The 19,134-nt window shown below is 43.5% G+C and overlaps 2 protein-coding genes across 19 annotated transcripts in view; one reads left to right on the forward strand and one right to left on the reverse strand.

Annotated features, from left to right (window-relative positions):
- TNS3 (tensin 3) overlaps window positions 1–12,334 on the forward strand; it is an 83,715-nt gene extending 71,381 nt beyond the window's left edge. For 17 of the 18 annotated variants that reach the window (XM_088655724.1, XM_088655719.1, XM_088655715.1 and 14 more), the window contains 7 exons: window positions 3,943–4,038; window positions 4,793–4,870; window positions 6,504–6,581; window positions 6,944–7,112; window positions 9,012–9,080; window positions 9,200–9,226; window positions 10,692–12,334. In XM_088655724.1, the coding sequence (XP_088511850.1) occupies window positions 3,943–4,038; window positions 4,793–4,870; window positions 6,504–6,581; window positions 6,944–7,112; window positions 9,012–9,080; window positions 9,200–9,226; window positions 10,692–10,836 (662 nt within the window). In that variant the 3' untranslated portion in view covers window positions 10,837–12,334. Of the gene's footprint in view, window positions 1–3,942; window positions 4,039–4,792; window positions 4,871–5,235; window positions 5,587–6,503; window positions 6,582–6,943; window positions 7,113–9,011; window positions 9,081–9,199; window positions 9,227–10,691 lie in introns of those variants that run through there. The other variant, XM_088655723.1, reaches the window with a different exon arrangement.
- Window positions 12,335–14,926: 2,592 nt separating this feature from the next.
- The window catches only part of SART3 (spliceosome associated factor 3, U4/U6 recycling protein), a 29,008-nt gene continuing 24,800 nt past the window's right edge, over window positions 14,927–19,134 (reverse strand). The window contains exons 16-19 of the mRNA XM_035136339.3: window positions 17,535–18,004; window positions 16,804–16,956; window positions 16,438–16,619; window positions 14,927–15,958 (exon numbers count right to left, since the gene is read on the reverse strand). Coding sequence (XP_034992230.1) covers window positions 15,778–15,958; window positions 16,438–16,619; window positions 16,804–16,956; window positions 17,535–18,004 — 986 coding nt within the window. The 3' untranslated portion in view covers window positions 14,927–15,777. The remainder of the gene's footprint in view (window positions 15,959–16,437; window positions 16,620–16,803; window positions 16,957–17,534; window positions 18,005–19,134) is intronic.

The following is a 19,134-nucleotide window of genomic DNA, read 5'->3' on the forward strand; positions in this document are numbered from 1 at the left end:
CCACCCATCTGGCTGGGTTTCCTCAGCCACTCTGGGCGGCTTCCAACAAAACATTAAAATATAATAATCTATTAAACATTAAAAGCTTCCCTAAACAGGTATCTGTACCCCCAAAGTTGAAGAAAACCCCTTTGCCCTTTACATTCTAATGTAAGAGGTACACTTTAGAGATTGCCCCATCGCTGTTCTCCAGTTAGTGTTTGGCATTTGTTTTTAGCAGTTGCTGGGAATTGGCAAGTTCTCCATTATTTAGTGCAACTTTGAAAATAAATCCACACAACTAAAAAGACAAATGAAACTAGCCTCCCAACTGCACCATTGCCACAGATACACACTAGATTAGCTATTTGTGGCTTAAAATACTAAAACTAACCAACTTGTATTGGCTTCTTTACCTGATTGCCTGGAGCTCAGAAACTGTTTACAAGCCTGGCTGAAGTATTGCTTCACTCTCTGAGCATCCCTAATTGTTTAATTGTTTAACACCCTGGAAAGAGTCGGCTGCTGTTGTATAAGAATTCCATCTTTATCTGGAGTAGACATGTATCGGATTGTGCTGCAAATCAGTATGCCTTACTAGAAGAGACATGGTTGGTTTTAAAGATGTTTTTTACTCAACAAACTATTCTTCATTGAGCTAAAATCCGTTGCAGTAATATTTTGTGAATGAGCAGTGGAAATGAAACTGCAAGTGTTCCGTTTTATGGCAAGCGATACAGTTTTTTCTGTCCCTTACACCATGTAATATTTCAGACTTCCGGTCCGTCGCGCTGGTGGAGTAGGACGCAGGGACTTCGCGCTCTGAAGTCCCTGGCTTCGTGGAGGGGGGGGGAAGTCCGCAGAGCGAGCGGACTCCCCGAAAAAACACCGGGTAGAGAGTCCCGGTGACATAGCGCCCAGCTGCCTGCTCCAGACGCGATTCCTCCGCTGCCCGAGAGCTCCGTAGAGCGATCGAGAGCCAGCAGAGTGGAGTCGCGGGAGCCATTTTTGGGTTTCATCTTACCTCCTTGAAGTGAAGCTCCGAGTCCTCAGCCTGCAAGCTGTCAAATTGCTACAATTGCTGTTGTGGACTGTAAAAACTGATTGAAGAGGATTCAGAAGTAATTTAAGCGGAATTTAAATTTGAAATGTAATGAAGTTAAAGACAAAGGATAAGATCAGCCAAGATGGAGCCGACAACGTGGTAGAGAGGAATTTTCCAGCACTCTTTGGCCCTTATCTCTGGTCTGCCTGCGGTTAAGTGAACTATGAAAACAAAGTTTTCTCGAGCCTTCCAGGAGGCTGTGTTGAACTATCTACAAACATGGGAAGATATTTACAAGGAACGGCAATGTTTGAATCCAACAGAAATGGAGAATGAGGTGCAAGATCAAGATTTAGAGGACAATTTTGATGCTGAGACTGTGAGTGAGGAGCAACAATTTGAGGATAACTTGGAGACTGATTTGGACCAAAAGAAATATGTGTTGGATGATGAAAAACAAAAATCTGAACAAGGAGATGAGGCCGACAAGGAGAAGCAAATTGAAGAGAAGATTGATGGAAATGGAAATCCTGGAAAGACTGAAATGTGGAGTGGTGTTAGTGAAGGGAGGGATAGGCAGGAAGAGGGGGGAGCAAAGGTCTGGAAGTGGATGTGGGAAAGGACTGGTGTGGGGTGAAAATTTTAGTTTAAAGGTTTTTTATTGCTTGATGAATAACACTGTCTGAATCTTGGCCTGCTAAAGGATATGCTGATCCAATGGGGGGAAGGGACATTGGGAGGGGGGAGGGAGAGATTTTCCAAAGTTTAGGGTTAAGAGTTTTCTGGAGGGGCAGAAGAATGGCTGGGGAAACATGTTAAAGTTTGTTTTTAATGTTTTTGGTGACTACAGAGGTGTTTGGGTAGAGAACTGCCTGTCTCCCTCTCTTTACTCTTGGCATCCAGTGGCAGGGGGTGTCTGGAGGGGAGAGGGAGGGGTGGAAGGAAACCCAGACACAAAAATGGAACCTTTTGACTGCAGAACCCCTCGGGTTACCCTAGTGGCAGGAGGGGACTCGGAGGGGGGCAGCATGAAGAAGGAGGAGGATTAAGTTAATATAATAAGAATAAGATTTTGAATTAGATTAGAAAACTCGCCAAAATTAATTAAAGAAGTTAGGAAATCCAGGAGGAAGAGAATCGTGGAAGCCGCAAACAAACTGTTAAGAAAATAAGATTTGGAATTTAGATTTTTTTTTTCCTTTTTTCCTTTTTTCATGTTTTTTCTTCTTTTTTTCTATTTGTGGTTTTGTTGTTGAATTATAATCAAGAATTAGCTGGGGGATAAGCCAAACCTCAGAGCTCCTCCGCCTCTGTCCTCTAAGTGGCAGGGGGGGGGAGGAGGGGGGAGGAGGGAGGTCAAACCCAGCTTAAAAATGGACCCCTTTGTTTCTCAATGCCCATGGGTATCACTGGTGGCAGAAGTGGTCTTGTGGGTGGAGGGAAAATGAAGGGACAGAGTTTATTGTATATGTTGTGTATGTTTTGTCTCTATAAAGAAAAAATCAATAAAAATTATTATAAAAAAACAAAAAACACCATGTAATATTTCAGCAGTAGAATGCAAACTGCCAGGCACAATTTGAGGATTGTGTTTTCTTGCTATGTAGCAATTAAATTGTGCGTTCTGTGTCTTTCCTTCACAAGTTTCAGTAGTGGAGATTCTGGGGTGTTCCAATGCTACTTGCTTACTCTCAGGAAGTCTAGTAGTTGGATCAAATTAGATCAATTTCCTCATTTGTGTTAGCTGCTTAGATAATTGAGAACTGTATTGCCCCACCCCTCCATATCCAAGCAGAGATGGCCAAAGGTATTTTGGTGCCCCAGTTGGATACAGTCGAGAGGTGTTTCCAGCTTTTCATGCAGTGTTGCAAATACAGTGGTACCTCGACTTACGAATTTAATCCGTTCCGAATGCACATTCGTAAGTCGAAAAGTTTGTAAGTCGAAAAAAGCGGTTTCCCATAGGAATGCATTGGAAACGGAATAATTCGTAAGTCGAGTAAACTGCATCTAAAATGCGCAAGTTGAAAAAACCCATCTAAACCGGAACGGTTTTCCTTTCGGATGTCGAAAAAAATGTAAGCGTGCGGCCATTTTTTTCCATTCGTAACTCGGAATTTCGTAAGTCGAGGGACCACTGTAATACAGTTGTGTGCCTTTTGGATGGAAGTTTTTCATTGCACCCCAAAGTAAATAAAGTAATAAATAAATAAAATTAAACTATTGGTGTATTCCAAGCAGCCACCCAAGATGGATTTAGGGGAGCGTGACCCATTCAGTCACACTGGGTACCAAGCCACAGGGGGGACCATAACTATTATGTAGCGTGGGAGGTGGGGGGGCAATTTTGGTGTTGCACGGGGCGCTGCTGAAATTTGAGACTCCAAGGACCACCACTGCAGCCACCAGTGATTTGCGTGGTCATCATAGAAATCAAAGATAAATCCCAGGAAGCTATGGATAGAATGTTGGCTGCTTCTCCATCAAGCGTTGCTCTCCATTGCTGATATGAGATACAAGTTTCCCCATCACTGCAAATGTAGATGTACCAACAGCATGATCCGTGTGCTATGGTCCTCATGTGTACAGTCCTTTTCTTGTGTACTGTGAATAGACAGTCGGCCTCAAGGCATGTATAGTGGTACCTTGGTTCTCGAACTTCTTAGTTGTTGAACAAATCAGCTCCCAAATGCCACAAACCCGGAAGTGTTCTGGTTTGCAAACGTTTCTCAGAAGCCGAACAATTGCAGCCAATTGGAAGCCGTGCCTTGGTTTTCGAACAGTTTTGGGAGTCGAAGAGACTCCCGGAATGGATTACGTTTGAGAACCAAGGTACCATTATACTTGTAGGTGATGCCATTCCTTCACATTCATTCATTTGCTCTAATGACTTCATTTTCTGCTGTTTTATGCCGCAGTTGGAGATCTGTCTAATGAACTTGTCAGGCATTTCCTGATTGAGTGCACCCATAAGGGAGTGAGGTTGAAAGGATGCCTCAACGAGCCATATTTTGGTAAGGATATTTTATCTATCTATAGTTCATAAGCAAGAGTACAGTGGGCTTTAGGAAGGTGATGAATGAAACGGGCAATTTTTAAATTCCTGCTTTTGAATACCATTTAAGGCCTTGCCTCTCCTTTTTCAGTGTTGTTGTTGTTGTTTTAAAGTTCTATTATACTTCTCCTTTTCTCCTCCATCCCACACTTACGCCTTGGCAGAAGGAAGCACCACTGGAAAGTAGGCAGCTCCTCCTAGGAATGGAGCTCTCAGTCTCTCTGTGCACCTCACTCTTATCCTCTGCATAAGGTGTTGCAGAAGCTACTCAACTTTGTCCCCCATAACTTTCCCTAGTAATGTAGAGATTCCCAGAGAAGAAATGCAAAGTGCAATTCAACTTAGGGGGGCAGATATGTGATGCCACTTTAAACCAAAGACTCCATATAAAGTCTTTTCAGATCAGGCTAAATCAAGGGCAGCGGAGTCCTGGCATATATACAGAAACTACAAATTGAGACACTAGCATTTCATGGCCTCCTTCCACCACTGCTTCTACATGTGATAGTAAATATTTTTCATACTTGGTATTCCATATTGGAAATTCAAGTAGATGAGAACTCTGTATGCATGAGAAGCCCACAAGAAGATCAGATAGAGGTAAGTTTCCAGAGATAAGTTATCCAGTGCAGTCCAATTCTGTGCTGCCACGGAGAGAAACCTGTTACACAAGCCAGAAGTTAACTTGATGCCTTCCTTTGTTTTAACCACAGGGAGTTTGACAGCCTTGGTGTATCAACATTCCATTACTCCTCTGGCCCTGCCCTGCAAGCTGCTCATCCCAGACCAAGGTATTCCCATTAAAAAAGGAACAGGCTGTGCCTAATCCAGGTCTTGTGTAAATGTCTCAACCAATATGCATGTCTAGCACACTCATGTATTCAACACACAGCTCCGAGGGGAACTTTTGGGTAGAGTCAGTAATGGACACACCGAATGAATACAGAAAGGCTGGTTTATTACATGGAAATGAAAGAGAAAAACTTTATGGAGGCTCCTTCAGAGAGTAAGTGGGCAGCAAATCATACAGCAAACACACCTTTAATTATGAGAACAGAAGAGCGAGTGTAGCCTTTTACTACAGTAAGAGAAAGAAAAAAGAGGAGCCGTGGGTGAGCCTGATCTATTTGTGAACAGAGAACTTTGGCCTCCATAGGTGTTAAACGCTCCCCTCAGAGTGCTTTCCCGCTGGCAAGGCTACAAGTTGTTTTCTGCTGCTCCAGAGAAGCGGACACGGAGCAATGGATTCAAGCTACAAGAAAGAAGATTCCACCTAAACATTTGGAAGCACTTCCTTTTCGACAGTGGAATTTGCTGCCAAGGAGTGTGGTGGAGTCGCCTTCCTTGGAGGTCTTTAAGCAGAGGCTTGACAGCCATCTGTCAGGAATGCTTTGATGGTGAATTTCTTCCAAGAGAACAGGGCTTGTTAAAAATCTCTCAGGGCTGCTATTGTACCCCTAGGAAGCTATCTTACCTAAAACCTAATAGCTCTCTTCTCTGCTGGACAGAATGTGCCACCAGCCTTGGGACACACAGACATAAGAAGTGCTTGGACTGTTCAAAAATAGAAACATTTTGGAAACATACTTTTCAGGAAATGTTTTTAATCACATGCCCAAATGTCCCTTTAATTCTTTCTTTGGCTCTTTTTAATTTATATAAAGGAGAAACAGAGCAATTAAGAAGTAAGGAACTCAGAACATGCTCGCTAACTGCAGCACATACAACCACAGCCAGATGTCGGAAATCTTTAAGCCTTTTTGCTATCAGTGCTACAATATGGTTAAGCAAACTGTGCTACTAGGAAAACTGTCTCACAAGTTAAAGGTGACAGTCTGGCAAAAGAAACGTGGCAATTCTAATGCCGTTTGGTATGATTTTATTGTTTATAAAATAATGAAGCACATGGAAGCGATGTGTGGTCCCATATACAATACGGTCTGGCTTGTATAGACTTGACACGGTGCTGCATTTTGATCCATCACCAGCTGATTTGTAATTCAAAAACCTGAGGTTTTTTTTCATCATGTGATCTTATAAAGCATACAGTATTTAAAAATGAATATAGTTTCAGTTCCTTTATCATATATTGACAGTTAAATGAACACTATTTTAACTGCCCAAAGCAAATATATAAAAAGCAAGCTTGAATTTTCAACCTTGTACTACAAGAGGCTGCAAAGTAGCTGTTTGCTTTATTTACAGTCAAGCACTTTTAAATATCATGCACTCACTGAAATGATTGGGACTTAAAAGTGCTTGACTGAGTTTGAATTGTTCCCAGTGTTTTCTCCTCTCTTCTCATACTTTGGACCTGGATGCTTTTCCTTATAATAGCTCCAAATAAGGTGTCATGTAACAGAATCTGACAAACTTCTCAATCCAATTTATACTGAAGAGGCAAGTTACCATTTCTGTTTGCAGACCCCCTGGAGGAGATACCCGAAAGCTCTCCGCAGACGGCTGCAAACTCTGCTGCAGAGCTTCTGAAGCAAGGAGCAGGTTAGTGAATAGTTCTTGGCGCATCAATATTAGAAGGCTGTGCATGCCACATAAGCACCCAAGCGAGCTGTGATTAAAGGCTGTAGACTGTTATAAGTTCTTTTAAAGAGAAACCTAGAAATAAAATAAAAAGTTTAATTAGTGCACACTGGGTCTGAATTTTCAGGCTAATAGCTGCTGCATGGCATTCTGTGAGCTTGTATACATACGAGCCTAAATGTCTACATAAAGTTGTGTGAAGGAAGTTCCTGTGTCTGCTTTGCAATATGTCTGCCATCAGAACCAAAACAAGATTTTTCTGTGCAGATCCTGCTCACTTTTCTAGTTCTTTCCTTGTATTTCTTCCTTTATTTCATGAACAGCATGCAATGTTTGGTACCTGAATTCAGTTGAGATGGAGTCCCTCACTGGTTATCAGGCAGTGCAGAAGGCCCTGAGTTTAACCCTGGCTGAAGAGCCGCCTCCTGTCTCTACTGTGGTCCATTTCAAAGTGTCTGCACAGGGCATCACACTGACGGACAACCAGAGAAAGTGAGTCCTGGCACTGCTATATGCTTGGGTTTGGGGATTGTTGGAGGTTTCAAAAGAATTTCTCTTTTTTAAAAAAATACCGGCTTTGTGCCTTCTAAGGACTATTTGTATCTACTACATTACAAGAAATTTAAAAATACATTTGGCATTTAAGTATACATTTTAGTCTGTGGTGTGTGTGTGTGTGTGTGTGTGTGTGTGTGTGTGTAAATTGGAGCCTGCAAAAATGCATGGATCTGGTTTTGCAGCAGCAGCACTGCCAAGTAGGCAGGGGCAAGATGCTTTCTGCTTTCTTGTTTTTTGGACTTAGCAGTGCACTGAGCCACTGCAGGAAAACAATGGGCCCTATTGCTTGTACTAATGCAAATACTCTGTGACCATGTGAAGCTGTCCGATACGGAGTCAGACCAGGAGTCTATGTACCTCTGTATTGTCCAAGCCCTCAAAGCCTGAGATCTCATAGCTGCGATCTTTTAAAATTAAGATACCAGAAATGGAACCTGGGATGTTCTTTATGCAAAGCATTAGGTCTGCAACTGAGATGTGGCCTTTCCCCATGCCGAGACCAGCACACGTACAAGGGGCATTTGTTAAAACATTACTTCCTGCTGTATAGATCACTACCATGAGAGAGTTTTCAGGAATGTCTAAACGGGCTGTGTGTTTTGTACTCAGATGATGATACTCTGAGTGAACTGAATTCAGGGAATTCAAGTGAAGGTGTGCTTTCATCAGGTTAAATATGCAGAACAGCAAGGGAAGCCCATTCATGTGTTATCTCTTTATTGCTACGTTACGTATTTTTGTGTTTTTATATTGTCAACATGATCCTCGGATGAAGGGCATTCATTTTTTGATACATGCATGCATACATACATACATACGACCAGCAGCATTCATATTCATGTTTACATTGGAGCTCAAAAATATTGCTCAAAAGTATAGCAGCCGACTGCCTCCAGCTGTGTCCATGGCAGTTCATGGAGAGTTGCCTACTTGTAAAGCGGGTGTGTGTGTGTGGGGAGATCCAGATTCCCTTGAGGATATTAAGGGGAGGGAGTAAACCTCTGGTTTAGACCTGCATATCTTGTGGCACACCAAGTTGAGCTTGGCCCACCATCCCTGAATAGTGGGCTGCTACGCAGAGATCCACAGGTGTGTTTGCTACCGAAAACCCTCCGTCTCTTTTCTGCATGCCCAGCCTGGAGGGAGTGACTCCTTCCCTCAAGGCACAGAGACCATGGACAATATGAATTTAAAATTTATTTTTATTAGTATATATTTTAATTAAACAAGTATGAGCCTATTAGAATGCTTCATGATTATTTTATTTAGTTTCAATGTTTACCTGCTGTTTTTCTGCCAGGCTTCCAAAGTACACATTGTGTTTAATGCCTAGTTAGGTTTTTTTTTAAACATGGAACAACAGCCATTATAAAGGGCCTAACCAAGACCTATCCAGAAGTGAGTGTATTTCTTAAGCTTTTATCCTGAGATTTCAGTTGAAATCGCGTCCCCCAGCAGCTGCCACTGCATTGCAATGGCATCACCATTGATGCAAACAGCAGCCTTCCTCACACGTGAAATAGCAGCCTTAACGGCGTGAGAAGAAAGGGTTAACATCCTCATGCACCACAATCCTTATTCTGATTGGCACCTTCACAACTGCCAGTTAAAAGTTTTATAAAAGAATCATGCAATGGCAGTTGTGATTAATGCAGAATGTATTTTGTCCCTACAACAAACATTATATTGCAATTGCCTATCCCCTCAGGAAACCACTCCCTGGTAGAATGTGCCTGAGATGTAAGCACATAAATGTATGTAGCCATAAATTGATCACGACATTTCTTCAATGTATTTTGTCATATTTTTTGTCATATTTTCTCTTTCCCTCAGGCTCTTCTTCAGGAGGCACTATCCAGTCAACACTGTTATTTTCTGTGCTTTGGATCCACAGGACAGGAAGTAAGGATGGCAAATGCTTTTCCTAATTCAACATTCATAATACAGTGTGAGACTACAAAAAACACTAATACAAATATTAATCTTTTCTCTCCCCCATCTACCTCCCACTATGCAACAAGATGGATGAAAGAGAGCCTTTCAGCAAAGTAAGTAACAGCGTGCATCTTACTATGCTATCCGGCCACCTTTGCAAACAGCTTATACCATGTCCAGGACTCTGCATTTCCTTCAGATATCCTCTAATTCAGGACTATTGAGCAAGGCTCGGGGACTCTTATCAGGTGGCAATTTGGAGTCTCAAATGTGACCCATGGCATCTTTAACCACACTTCCTACAATTTTTGGAACAATCTTTATGTCCTGGAAATGATGCCCTTAGTGGGACAAGAGCAGAGACATACAAATGGCACCTGCTGCCCTTCTCAACATCCCCCTTTCCTCCCCATTTTGATTCAACGAGCATTGCAGGAATTGGGAATCATGGCATTTGCAACTTGCTAGTATTTGTAGCCTAGGAAGAAAGTTGTGGGAAGAGTCTTGTTGTTGGATTGGGTGAAGCAGAGTCTGGCAAGCATATGAGGGCTTTTTGAAGGCCAACAATGACATGTTCAAAATGGGGCTTAGATGGTAAAGTTCAAAGAGATGCTGGTCAAGGGATTGTGACCATTTTGAAGAAGATGGCTTTGTTGTTGTTTAGTCGTGTCCGACTCTTCTTGACCCCATGGACCATAGCACGCCAGGCACTCCTGTCTTCCACTGCCTCCCGCAGTTTGGTCAGACTCATGTTCGTAGCTTCGAGAACACTGTCCAGTGTCCAACCATCTCGTCCTCTGTCGTCCCCTTCTCCTTGTGCCCTCCATCTTCCCCAACATCAAGGTCTTTTCCAGGGAGTCTTCTCTTCTCATGAGGTGGCCAAAGTACTGGAGCCTCAGCTTCAGGATCTGTCCTTCTAGTGAGCACTCAGGGCTGATTTCCTTCAGAATGGATAGGTTTGATCTTCTTGCAGTCCATGGGACTCTCAAGAGTCTCCTCCAGCACCATAGTTCAAAAGCATCAATTCTTCGGCGATCAGCCTTCTTTATGGCACTTGCAGTTAAACTATGAGTGACATTTTCAGAGGTGTACTAATAATATTGGCTCCTTCCTCCAGCAAAACTAGCTTCAGATGCATGTGGGAAATTTTGATTTGGCCCCGTAGCATTTGCTTGGTGGGGAGTTTGGTTGGGCATTTTGAGTGACTCCCCAGCTCTAAATATGCAACTTCAGTTAAATTTCTAAGTGTTTCTAAAACGGAAGTCCTGAGATCTTAAAATACTCTAGGGCAGAATGGTGTTTCTGTGGTAGGTGTTAACTATTGGAGATCCCTGGATCAGATCTACCCCTGTTAGAGGTGCTCCTGGGGAAACAGGAGAGGTTGGAGGAAGTGAACAGCATGTGAGCTCTGACCCGATCTTCTCCTGTAGTCGCAGAAGACAGCTGGGAGTGGGGGGGGGGGAAGGTTGCAAACTACTTTCTCTGACAGTTAGTTCTGGGCGCCAAAGTAATTCCATTATTTGCTCTATGGCGTGATGCTTTTTTCTTTTCATGCGTATTTCCTTTTGCTTTCTACAGGGTGTTTGGGTTTGTTGCAAGGAAACAAGGCGACAGTGCAGACAATGTCTGCCACCTGTTTGCAGAGAATGATCCAGAGCAGCCTGCCAGTGCCATTGTCAACTTCGTCTCAAAGGTCATGATAGGCTCCCAGAAGAAGAACTAAGCGCTTCCAACCGAGTGCTGCAGACGAACTCACAGGAAGGATGTGGAGGCAAACTGTTGTGAGATTATGGCCCCTCAGCCTGCACCTAGCGGTTTCCCAAGACGACATTCCACATCCAAGGACTGCCATCAGTAACATCACCTGACCTTTTGACATACAAGTGCAAAATTAAGCAAAGAAGGGAGCTAGAAGTCAGCAAGATCCCTAAAGCCCATATCTGAACAAATTTTGGAAGAAAGAAAAAGTATGGGAGCCAATAGTATTTTTCATGTGCGGCGTTCTGATTTTTCGCTAGAATCATAGAATTGTAGAGTTGGAAGGGCCTCAAGAGTCATCTAGTCCAACCCCCTGCCATGCAGGTAGAATGGAAGGCGGGAGGCACATTGCTTTTAGCTGGAATTCTTGCTAGGAAACACACAATCAGGGGCAGAACTGAACTTACAGAAATCACAAAGAGAACAGCCTCTGGGTGCATTTGTAGGGAAGAAGTGGTAGCTACAGTCTGGGATATAATTGCAGGTTCTTCTTTGAAAGTGCATTAGTGTTATCTCAGCAAATTCAGCTTTGGAAATGCATTTGCTGATACAACATATATTTCCACCTGTAAATAATTGTTGTCGTTTCATTGATGATAGCCATGGCCATGCTCTTCCCTTGTTTTCACATAACAATCAAACTTTAAATGGAAAAGTGTTATGTTCAGAGGAAATTGGTGCAGATATATTTGGGCTGGTGCAGAGGGATAGAGAGGTTTCTGGACTGCAACAAGAAGGGTAAGGAAGCTTGGGTGCCTTTAATTTAATTGAAGGTAAATGGGAGGGACTGGTTAAAAAAGAAAAATGCAATGCATGTTTGTCATGTTATTTTCACATTGCTTCTTATACGAAGAATTTAAGTAGGGAATATAACTCTTCATGGTTGCAGGATACAAAGGAGGGGGAAAGCACACAAGAGAACATTTCTGTATAATTTATAATATATTGCTGTAGTCAGACTATTTATAGCAGGCGTGGAGAACCTGTGTGCCTCCACCTGTTGCAGGACGGCAACTGCTATCAGTCCAAGCCAGGAAGGCCGATGGTCAGGACAATGGGAGTTGTAGTCCAGTGATATCTGGAGGTGCCACAGGTTGCTCAAGCCTTGTGGCACAAAGTAGGCATCTCTGTTGTATAGCATTCTAATTATGAGCTTACTGTTCATTATGATAGGACTTGGGCAGAAGATCCATTCAATCCCTGAACTGAATGGGGGTTCTACTGCAGCACCACTTGGAGCAATGCTTTTTTAATGTATCCTGTATTCCTTCAGTAGCAGAGACTTCGCTTGAGCCTCCCTGTAGGAAGTAGTTTTGTATTCTGACTTTAAAAGCAGTAAATATTTTCATATTATTTTCTATTACTTAAAATGATTGTTATGAAATCCAATTTGTATGGATGGTTTTTAAGCTGATTTTTATTTTTAAAATCTGGACTAAATAAAACGTAAAGAGGAAAAAATATTTTTGGTGCACTTGCCCATATTTTGAAGATGGTCTGATTCTGTTTTGACAGTATGACACATCCTGTGCATGTAATGCTTCCGAACACTTTCTGATGTTGGTTTATAATTGGCTCTTACAACACGTCACAACTGCCTCTTTAAGCTCCGTCTTGCGACTTCCTTCACACACAAACCCAACAAGATGGAGAGAAACTTTCCATTGATTTGAGCCCATGCCACAGGAGTTTGTGTGAATATGCAACCACATAAGCCTTTGAATCAAACCTCATAGCAGCATTCTCACGGGCACTAACGGAGCTAGGTTTAAACCCCCCTCCCCAAACACAACCAGATATGTCAATCTCCCTTCTTTTTTGTTCTATGAGTTTAATGAGTTTTTTTGCTCCCGTTTGTTTGCAGCGTGTTGAGAGGGTTGTGATATCCTGTTCTTGGTTAATTTCTGAGGTGGTTTGCTTTTAAGGGATGCTTCTTCTTTTATACAGGTTTCTGTGACAACCGCTTTCATGGCGTCCCAGAGGAGGGGTGTCAGGCATGGCCAAACTTGGCCCTCCAGATGTTTTGGGACTAGCTAACAGGACCAGTGGTCAGGGGTGGTGGGAATTGTAGTCCTAAAACATTTGGAGGGCCAAGTTTGGCCATGCCTGAAAGGCGCTGTTATGTTCTCTACACCATTGTCCTCAAAGTAGTTTTGGAGGGTCTTCGAGAGAGACTATCTTGTCATTTGGTTTGTGTTCAGTGTGGCACTAAAGGACGATGATGAGGTGTCCCTTATTTTCTCTCCTAGTTTGAGAGAGGGCATGATCTGTGATCTTAACATTATCGACATTTGTCGTTCCAACCAAGGGGATCAGGCCTGGTGAGAGCAGAATGCTAACCAATCTGGACATTATGGTGTGGTGCCCAAACTTGAGAATGTGTGGCTGGTGTTGCCTGGGTTCTTTTCACCCCATATATTGTACAGGCCTCTGTTTTTTAGCCTTTCTAGTAGTCTATGAGAGTGTGTTTTGGGGTTTCCCTTGGGGGGAAATTGCCCCTGTGGTTGTGGGGCAGGTGCCTCTCACATTTAGGTTGAGGTCGCCTCCCAGGATTGCTTTCCCTTTGGAGATGAATTTTAGTGTTTTCTAGACGAAGTCTGTTTTGAAATTGGGTCGTACATGTAGCCAATCGTCAATTTAGTTTTGCCACCTAGTGTTCTCTTGGAAAAGATGAATCTGCCTTTTAGTATTGTGGCTTTAACATTTAGGTCTCTACTGAGCACTATGGCTCCTCCACATGCTTTTCCTGAGCCAAGGGACACTCATTGTTGGCTAAAGCAGGATTCACTTAGAAGTTTTCTACCTTTAGGTGGGCTGTGTATCTCTTGTAGGAAGAAAGTGTGGGTTTCATGGTGCTCACATAAGAGGTGATGTGGGTTTATTTTTGACAGGGTTCCCTGGCCCCGTCACATTGTGTGATTGCTTTTAAGGTAGCTATTCTTGTCTGTCTGCTTTGAATGGTGTTTCCTTGTCAACCCACCTACAATGTTATGTGTCTCTTGCTTCTAGAGTGTTGGGCCTAGTAGGTAGCACGGACAGGGTATGATGGTGGGGGACAGAGGGGGTTACAGTTAGGTTGTGGGTTATATAGAGTAGCATATACAGTGGACGCTCGGGTTGCGAACGTGATCCGTGCGGGATGCACATTCGCAACCCGCGTCTGCACAAAGCACGATTTAGTTTTTCTGTGCTTGCGCAAGTGCCAAACCCGGAAGTAGCCCATTCCGGCACTTCTGGGTTTGGCACAGAGCGCAACCCCAAAAGGATGTAACCCGCAGCGGACATAACATGAGGTATGACTGTAGTTGCATAAAGACTTATTGAAGGTAACTTTGACTGTGTGGCTTCCAACTGGGTGGTCTCGGGTAATGTGGAGGGCCTTGCTTAAGAACAAGTCACCCCCTTGTCACTTGTGATAGGGGAGGATCAGTGAGACAGTGCCAAGCTCCTTTGCAGTACTTGGATTGCGGTGTAACAGTTGAAGGTTTTTAAGCAACGTTGACAGCAGTAGCAATAACATTGTTGGATAGAGGTAGAGCTGTTAAGTATGTTCACCATTTTTGCTAAAAGTGCCACGATCCCACTCTACCACAAAGTCCAAACTTTTGACTTCCATTTGCCAGGAATCGGGTAGGGAGAAATTCAGATGTTGTATTAGCTTCCTAAATCATCTTTGTCAACCTGATGCTCCCTAAATGCTTTGGACAACATTCCAGAAACTGCAGCAGTTGGAAGCTATAGTAAACAGTAGTAGGCTGGTTCATATCCAGTGACAAATTTGGAGTGTGTGTTTCTGGATTCCTCCTTGCCAGGTGGTTAAGCATGTTTTGCAAAGTAACCCATTTCTTTCAACTGGTATTGAAGTCCACCGTGCTCTTACAGGCCGCTTAAGGGATTGAGTTCCATTAAATCCGTAGAGTCAACAGGGCATTGTCAATGGAGGGCACAACACTGGCTGCCCCTGTATTGCTTGAAAGGCCTCTCGCCCGTCTTCTGCAGCCTAAGACACAAAGGCAGTGTCTTCACAGCCACACAAGCAAGAGGCCCCAGGCAGCTTTCAAGAACTAGCTTTAATGGAGCCTGGAGTAGGAACATAGTCTCACACTTCACATGGTGTACAAAACCAAACAAAAGTCTGAAGCCAAAAAACAAAGAAACAAGATATAGACAAGTACAGATCTTTGGCAAACAAAATGCCAAATGGTCCACAGTGGCAACACATCCGAGTTTACAAGTGATCCTTCTAGTATCGTGTCAAAGCTGAAAAATAATGTTCTGGCACATCTTTACAAATACTCAAATATTTAGGTAGATACAGCTATTTTAAAAAAACCAGACCAACTTGAGCAAATGGTCAATAGAAATTCTTGCCCCTGCACCCCAGTACTAAAATAGGCCATTACGGTGAAGTTACTAGCATCTGCTATTTATAACTATTCACAAGAGGAAGAGGTGAGTAATGCCAGAGATCTGAGGATGTGGGGGGGGGGGTCTGTAAAGTGTACTTGCAGGTGAGACAGAGAAGCTGCCCCAACAAACTGGATCTGAGCCTGCCCTAGGACTTAGAGCCAGAAGCTTTCACATTATGAACTTCTCATTTGTCAAAAAGTTTCCCTTAAAAAAAGAAAGAAGCTCCATGAGCCACCTCTAAAGTGAATTTACATCCCTCATCACATCCCTCAATATGAGGGAGCATTTAAAGCCATTTCAACTAGAATTTCCCCTCCTGCCCCCAAAGTACATCATCTTTGCCATCTGAGAAAAATCAGACCATTCCCATATCAGCAGTTCCCTGCTCTGTATAGCTTGGTAGGTGTGAAAGTCCAGAGAAGTGAGGGGGTGGTCACCAGCTGCCAGTTTTTCTCACTGGCACACACACCACCACCACCACCCCCGGGCAACTTGCTCACTTGTTCAGAAGCAGCCTGGCAAAGTCTGCGTTAGACATCTTCTTAGGCTCCTCTGCCATGGGGAGGGACGGCGCTGCTGGGTTCTGGGCCATTCCATTCTCTGCCTTGGCCGTGGGGGTGCTCTGGCGCTGCAGAGCACGAGGGACCATCGAGAGCTGGGTTCTCCCTTTGCCGCGGCTTTTGAAAGAACAGATTAAACGAGATATAAATGTTGGGGGCTTTGCTTACTGCATGCTAAAATTCTGTGCCTTGCATTCATTGTGCAGATTCAACCGTTTTTACTACTATGTCTAGTCATGAGAAGAAACAAGCCACACATAAGACCCAAGTGCCTGGGTAAGGTTTTACATGGTCCTGAAAATAAAATAAAGATGCCATCATTTATTTGTTTTTAATGCCAAGTAAGAGCCTCTCTGCGAAGGGCTTTCAGGAGACACAGGGCACCGCAATGGGAAAGGTTTCCTTTCAGGTTACGTTTGCACAACACACTAGTCTTGACTACTATGAGAATTACCACTGGATTCACTATTCTCCAGCCCAGGTCTCATTTTTTTAAGTGACAAGGCTTGAGGGGGGGGTGTCCTAGAAGATGCTGTGCAGGCTGCAAGCCATACTGCACTCCCTGAAGGAGGACACCACACCCAAAATATACTCACGCGCCATAGATCTGCCGGGGTCCCATGTTTCTCCCTGCTACCTCAGGCTTCTCAGGGAATCTTCGGGTAGGTGGGTTGCTAATAGCCACCTTAATGATTTGATCTTTGATTGTCAGGCCATCCATTTTCAGCACTGCTTGGGAGGCCTGCATCTCATTCTCGAATTCCACATAGGCTAGACCCTAACAGTAAAGAGAAGATGGGCTATGAACGCAGCACACCCACAATTTTTTCTGTTGGAAGCCGCCCAGAGTGGCTGGGGAAACCCAGCCAGATGGGCGGAGTATAAATAATAAATTATTATTTATTACAAAGCCACTACTCTTGGGGAAACTGCTCAAACCACTAGTGGTGTTCAAGGCCTACCTTGGGTTTGCCAGCTCGGGTTGTGACCAGCCGGATCTCCTTCACACTCCCATGGGCTTTGCATACTTCCTCCAGCTCCTCCTTAGTACAGGAAAAAGGCAATCCAGAGATAAAGAGCTTGTGTTTCTCCAGGACAGTGCTATACTTGAACACCTTGAGGGAAGAGAAACAAGAATTTCTAAGACTCCAAAAACAAGCAGCGTTTGAGAAAGATCCAATCTATTCAGGGTTGTGTGGGTTTAATAAAATATATGCAGGATTTCAGTTTCACATCTTAAAATTCAAAAAAAGAAGTTGTGTTGATCTTGGGGGGGGGGCTCACATCCACAGCTGGGCAATACCTTGAATGGGACAACTAGGTGTGGTGAGCTTTTGAATTGATGACCCTGAGGGGTTCATGGAGGAGAGAGCCTCCTCCTCAGCTCTTTCTTCTCTAGACATCTTAGTGGTGTCCAGTAAGGTCTGGGAGTCTCCCTGACCCAGGCTGGCTGAAGGGGTGGCGGTAGCATACCTTACAGGGTGAGTGGTAGACTCTGAAAACCAGACCCAGCTCAATCACCAAGGCCTAGTACCCAGGGTTTGGGGAGCAGTCCTTGACAAACCCGAGCCAGCATGACCAGTGAGTGGCTACATGCTCCCCAGTCCTGCCACAGCTGCCCCACCTGACTTCCTCACCCGATACGCAGAGACCAGCAATGGTGTCAGCAGCTTAAGGAATGAGGCAGGTGTACCTTGAATTCTGGATTCTTGTTCTTATCAACGCACGGGGAGACAAACATGGGCCTCCCCTCCACTTGTTTCCGATCTAGGCTGAGGGCTTTCAGGGCTGCCTTCTCTTCCTTGAATTCCACGTAACAGTAGCCCCGGAAAAGCCCTTTGTTGGTGAAGATGGGACGGACCTCCACCACATCCCCACAGTCTGCAAAGAGATCTTTCAGCTTCACCTCAGGCTCTGCCATGCTGTAGGAGAGGTTGCTGACAAAGACAGTGACGTTGTCCTTTGCGCTGTCATGAAAGGTTTTGGGGGTGTCTTTCCACTTGGGAGCTGCCGCCGCCTCCTCCTCCTTGCGTCTCAAACCTGCATTTGTGGGCATGTTCTTTCCGAAGAGCCCTGTTTCCATCTCCATGTCTTCAACCTCCTCTTCAGCCAAAGTATCGCCATCACCGCCCCCCGTCTTGTGCCTCTTGCTGGGCTGTTCAGCTGGTCAAAGAGACATTAAACAACAGACATTCCCAACTGAAGTGGCTTCATTGCCACATACAGGTTTTTGCAGTACAAAATATTAAGCAGAGGCTTTGAAAGAAAAGGGGGGAGCCCCACCTGAGGCTGTCGCTTCACACCCCACCACACATACTGGAACAAATTTATGGAAACCCCACAAAAAAGGGGTTAAGGAGCAGGAGGGGGCAGCCTGTGGCCTTGCCACAGAAGGAAGGCAAGGGAAAACTGGGCAGCAAACATTGAAGCCACATTCACACCTACATTTAGAGCACTATGGTACTACTTGAAAACACTAAAGAAGCAGGCAGAAAGACCAGGAAGAGAGAGATGGTTGTGTCTCTCCCACTGGCTGGAAAGCTTCTGCCAAGTAGAAGACTGAGTCACTGCTTAGGGCATTCCATGCAGAAGAGCAAAGCTGCACAATTTATGGGGGAGAGGGAAAAGATGCAGGTTGCTTTTTTTACCTTAGTTTACTCAGATGTTCTACCAAATTCAAAGCACCAGCTCCCTAGCAACTGTGCACAGGATATTATTTAATTAGTTTCTCAAATGTTTTAAATGGTTAATTTTGATTTTACAGATAATTTTGTTTTATCCTTTTGTAAACTGCTTTGATTTTTTTAAAAAAACCATTCAAGTGGTGCAATTATTTTACTCATAAAATTTATACACCACTTGACTGGCCAAAACCCTCCAAGCAGTTTTCAAAAATGATAAAAGCAATAAAATTATCACTTAGAAAAATTAACAATAATTTAAGACATATGAAAAGTTAAAATAACAATAAACTAAAAACAAGTTAGAACTTGTATCAGCTTTCTGAACACCTGCCAGGGTGAATAAAAATCAATGATTTTTTAAAAAAAAATAATAATCAGATTTTTAAAATTTAAATTGGATTTTTAAAACAAAATGCTTTTGGAGGAAAAATATTTCAGAAGATAGTTTTCTATTTAAGTTACATTATAGTCCAAAAGCTATTCATCAGGAAATAAGGATTTGTTTAAAGTTTTTCAAGTGTGATAAAACTCAGTCTAAGTTTACAAAAATAATAATAAATGTTTAACCACATCAGTTAACAAACATGGATACATAATATGCTATAATGT

The sequence above is a fragment of the Zootoca vivipara genome, chromosome 12 (genome assembly GCF_965207765.1).
Source record: "Zootoca vivipara chromosome 12, rZooViv2.hap1.1, whole genome shotgun sequence".
Taxonomy (NCBI): Eukaryota; Metazoa; Chordata; class Lepidosauria; order Squamata; family Lacertidae; genus Zootoca; species Zootoca vivipara.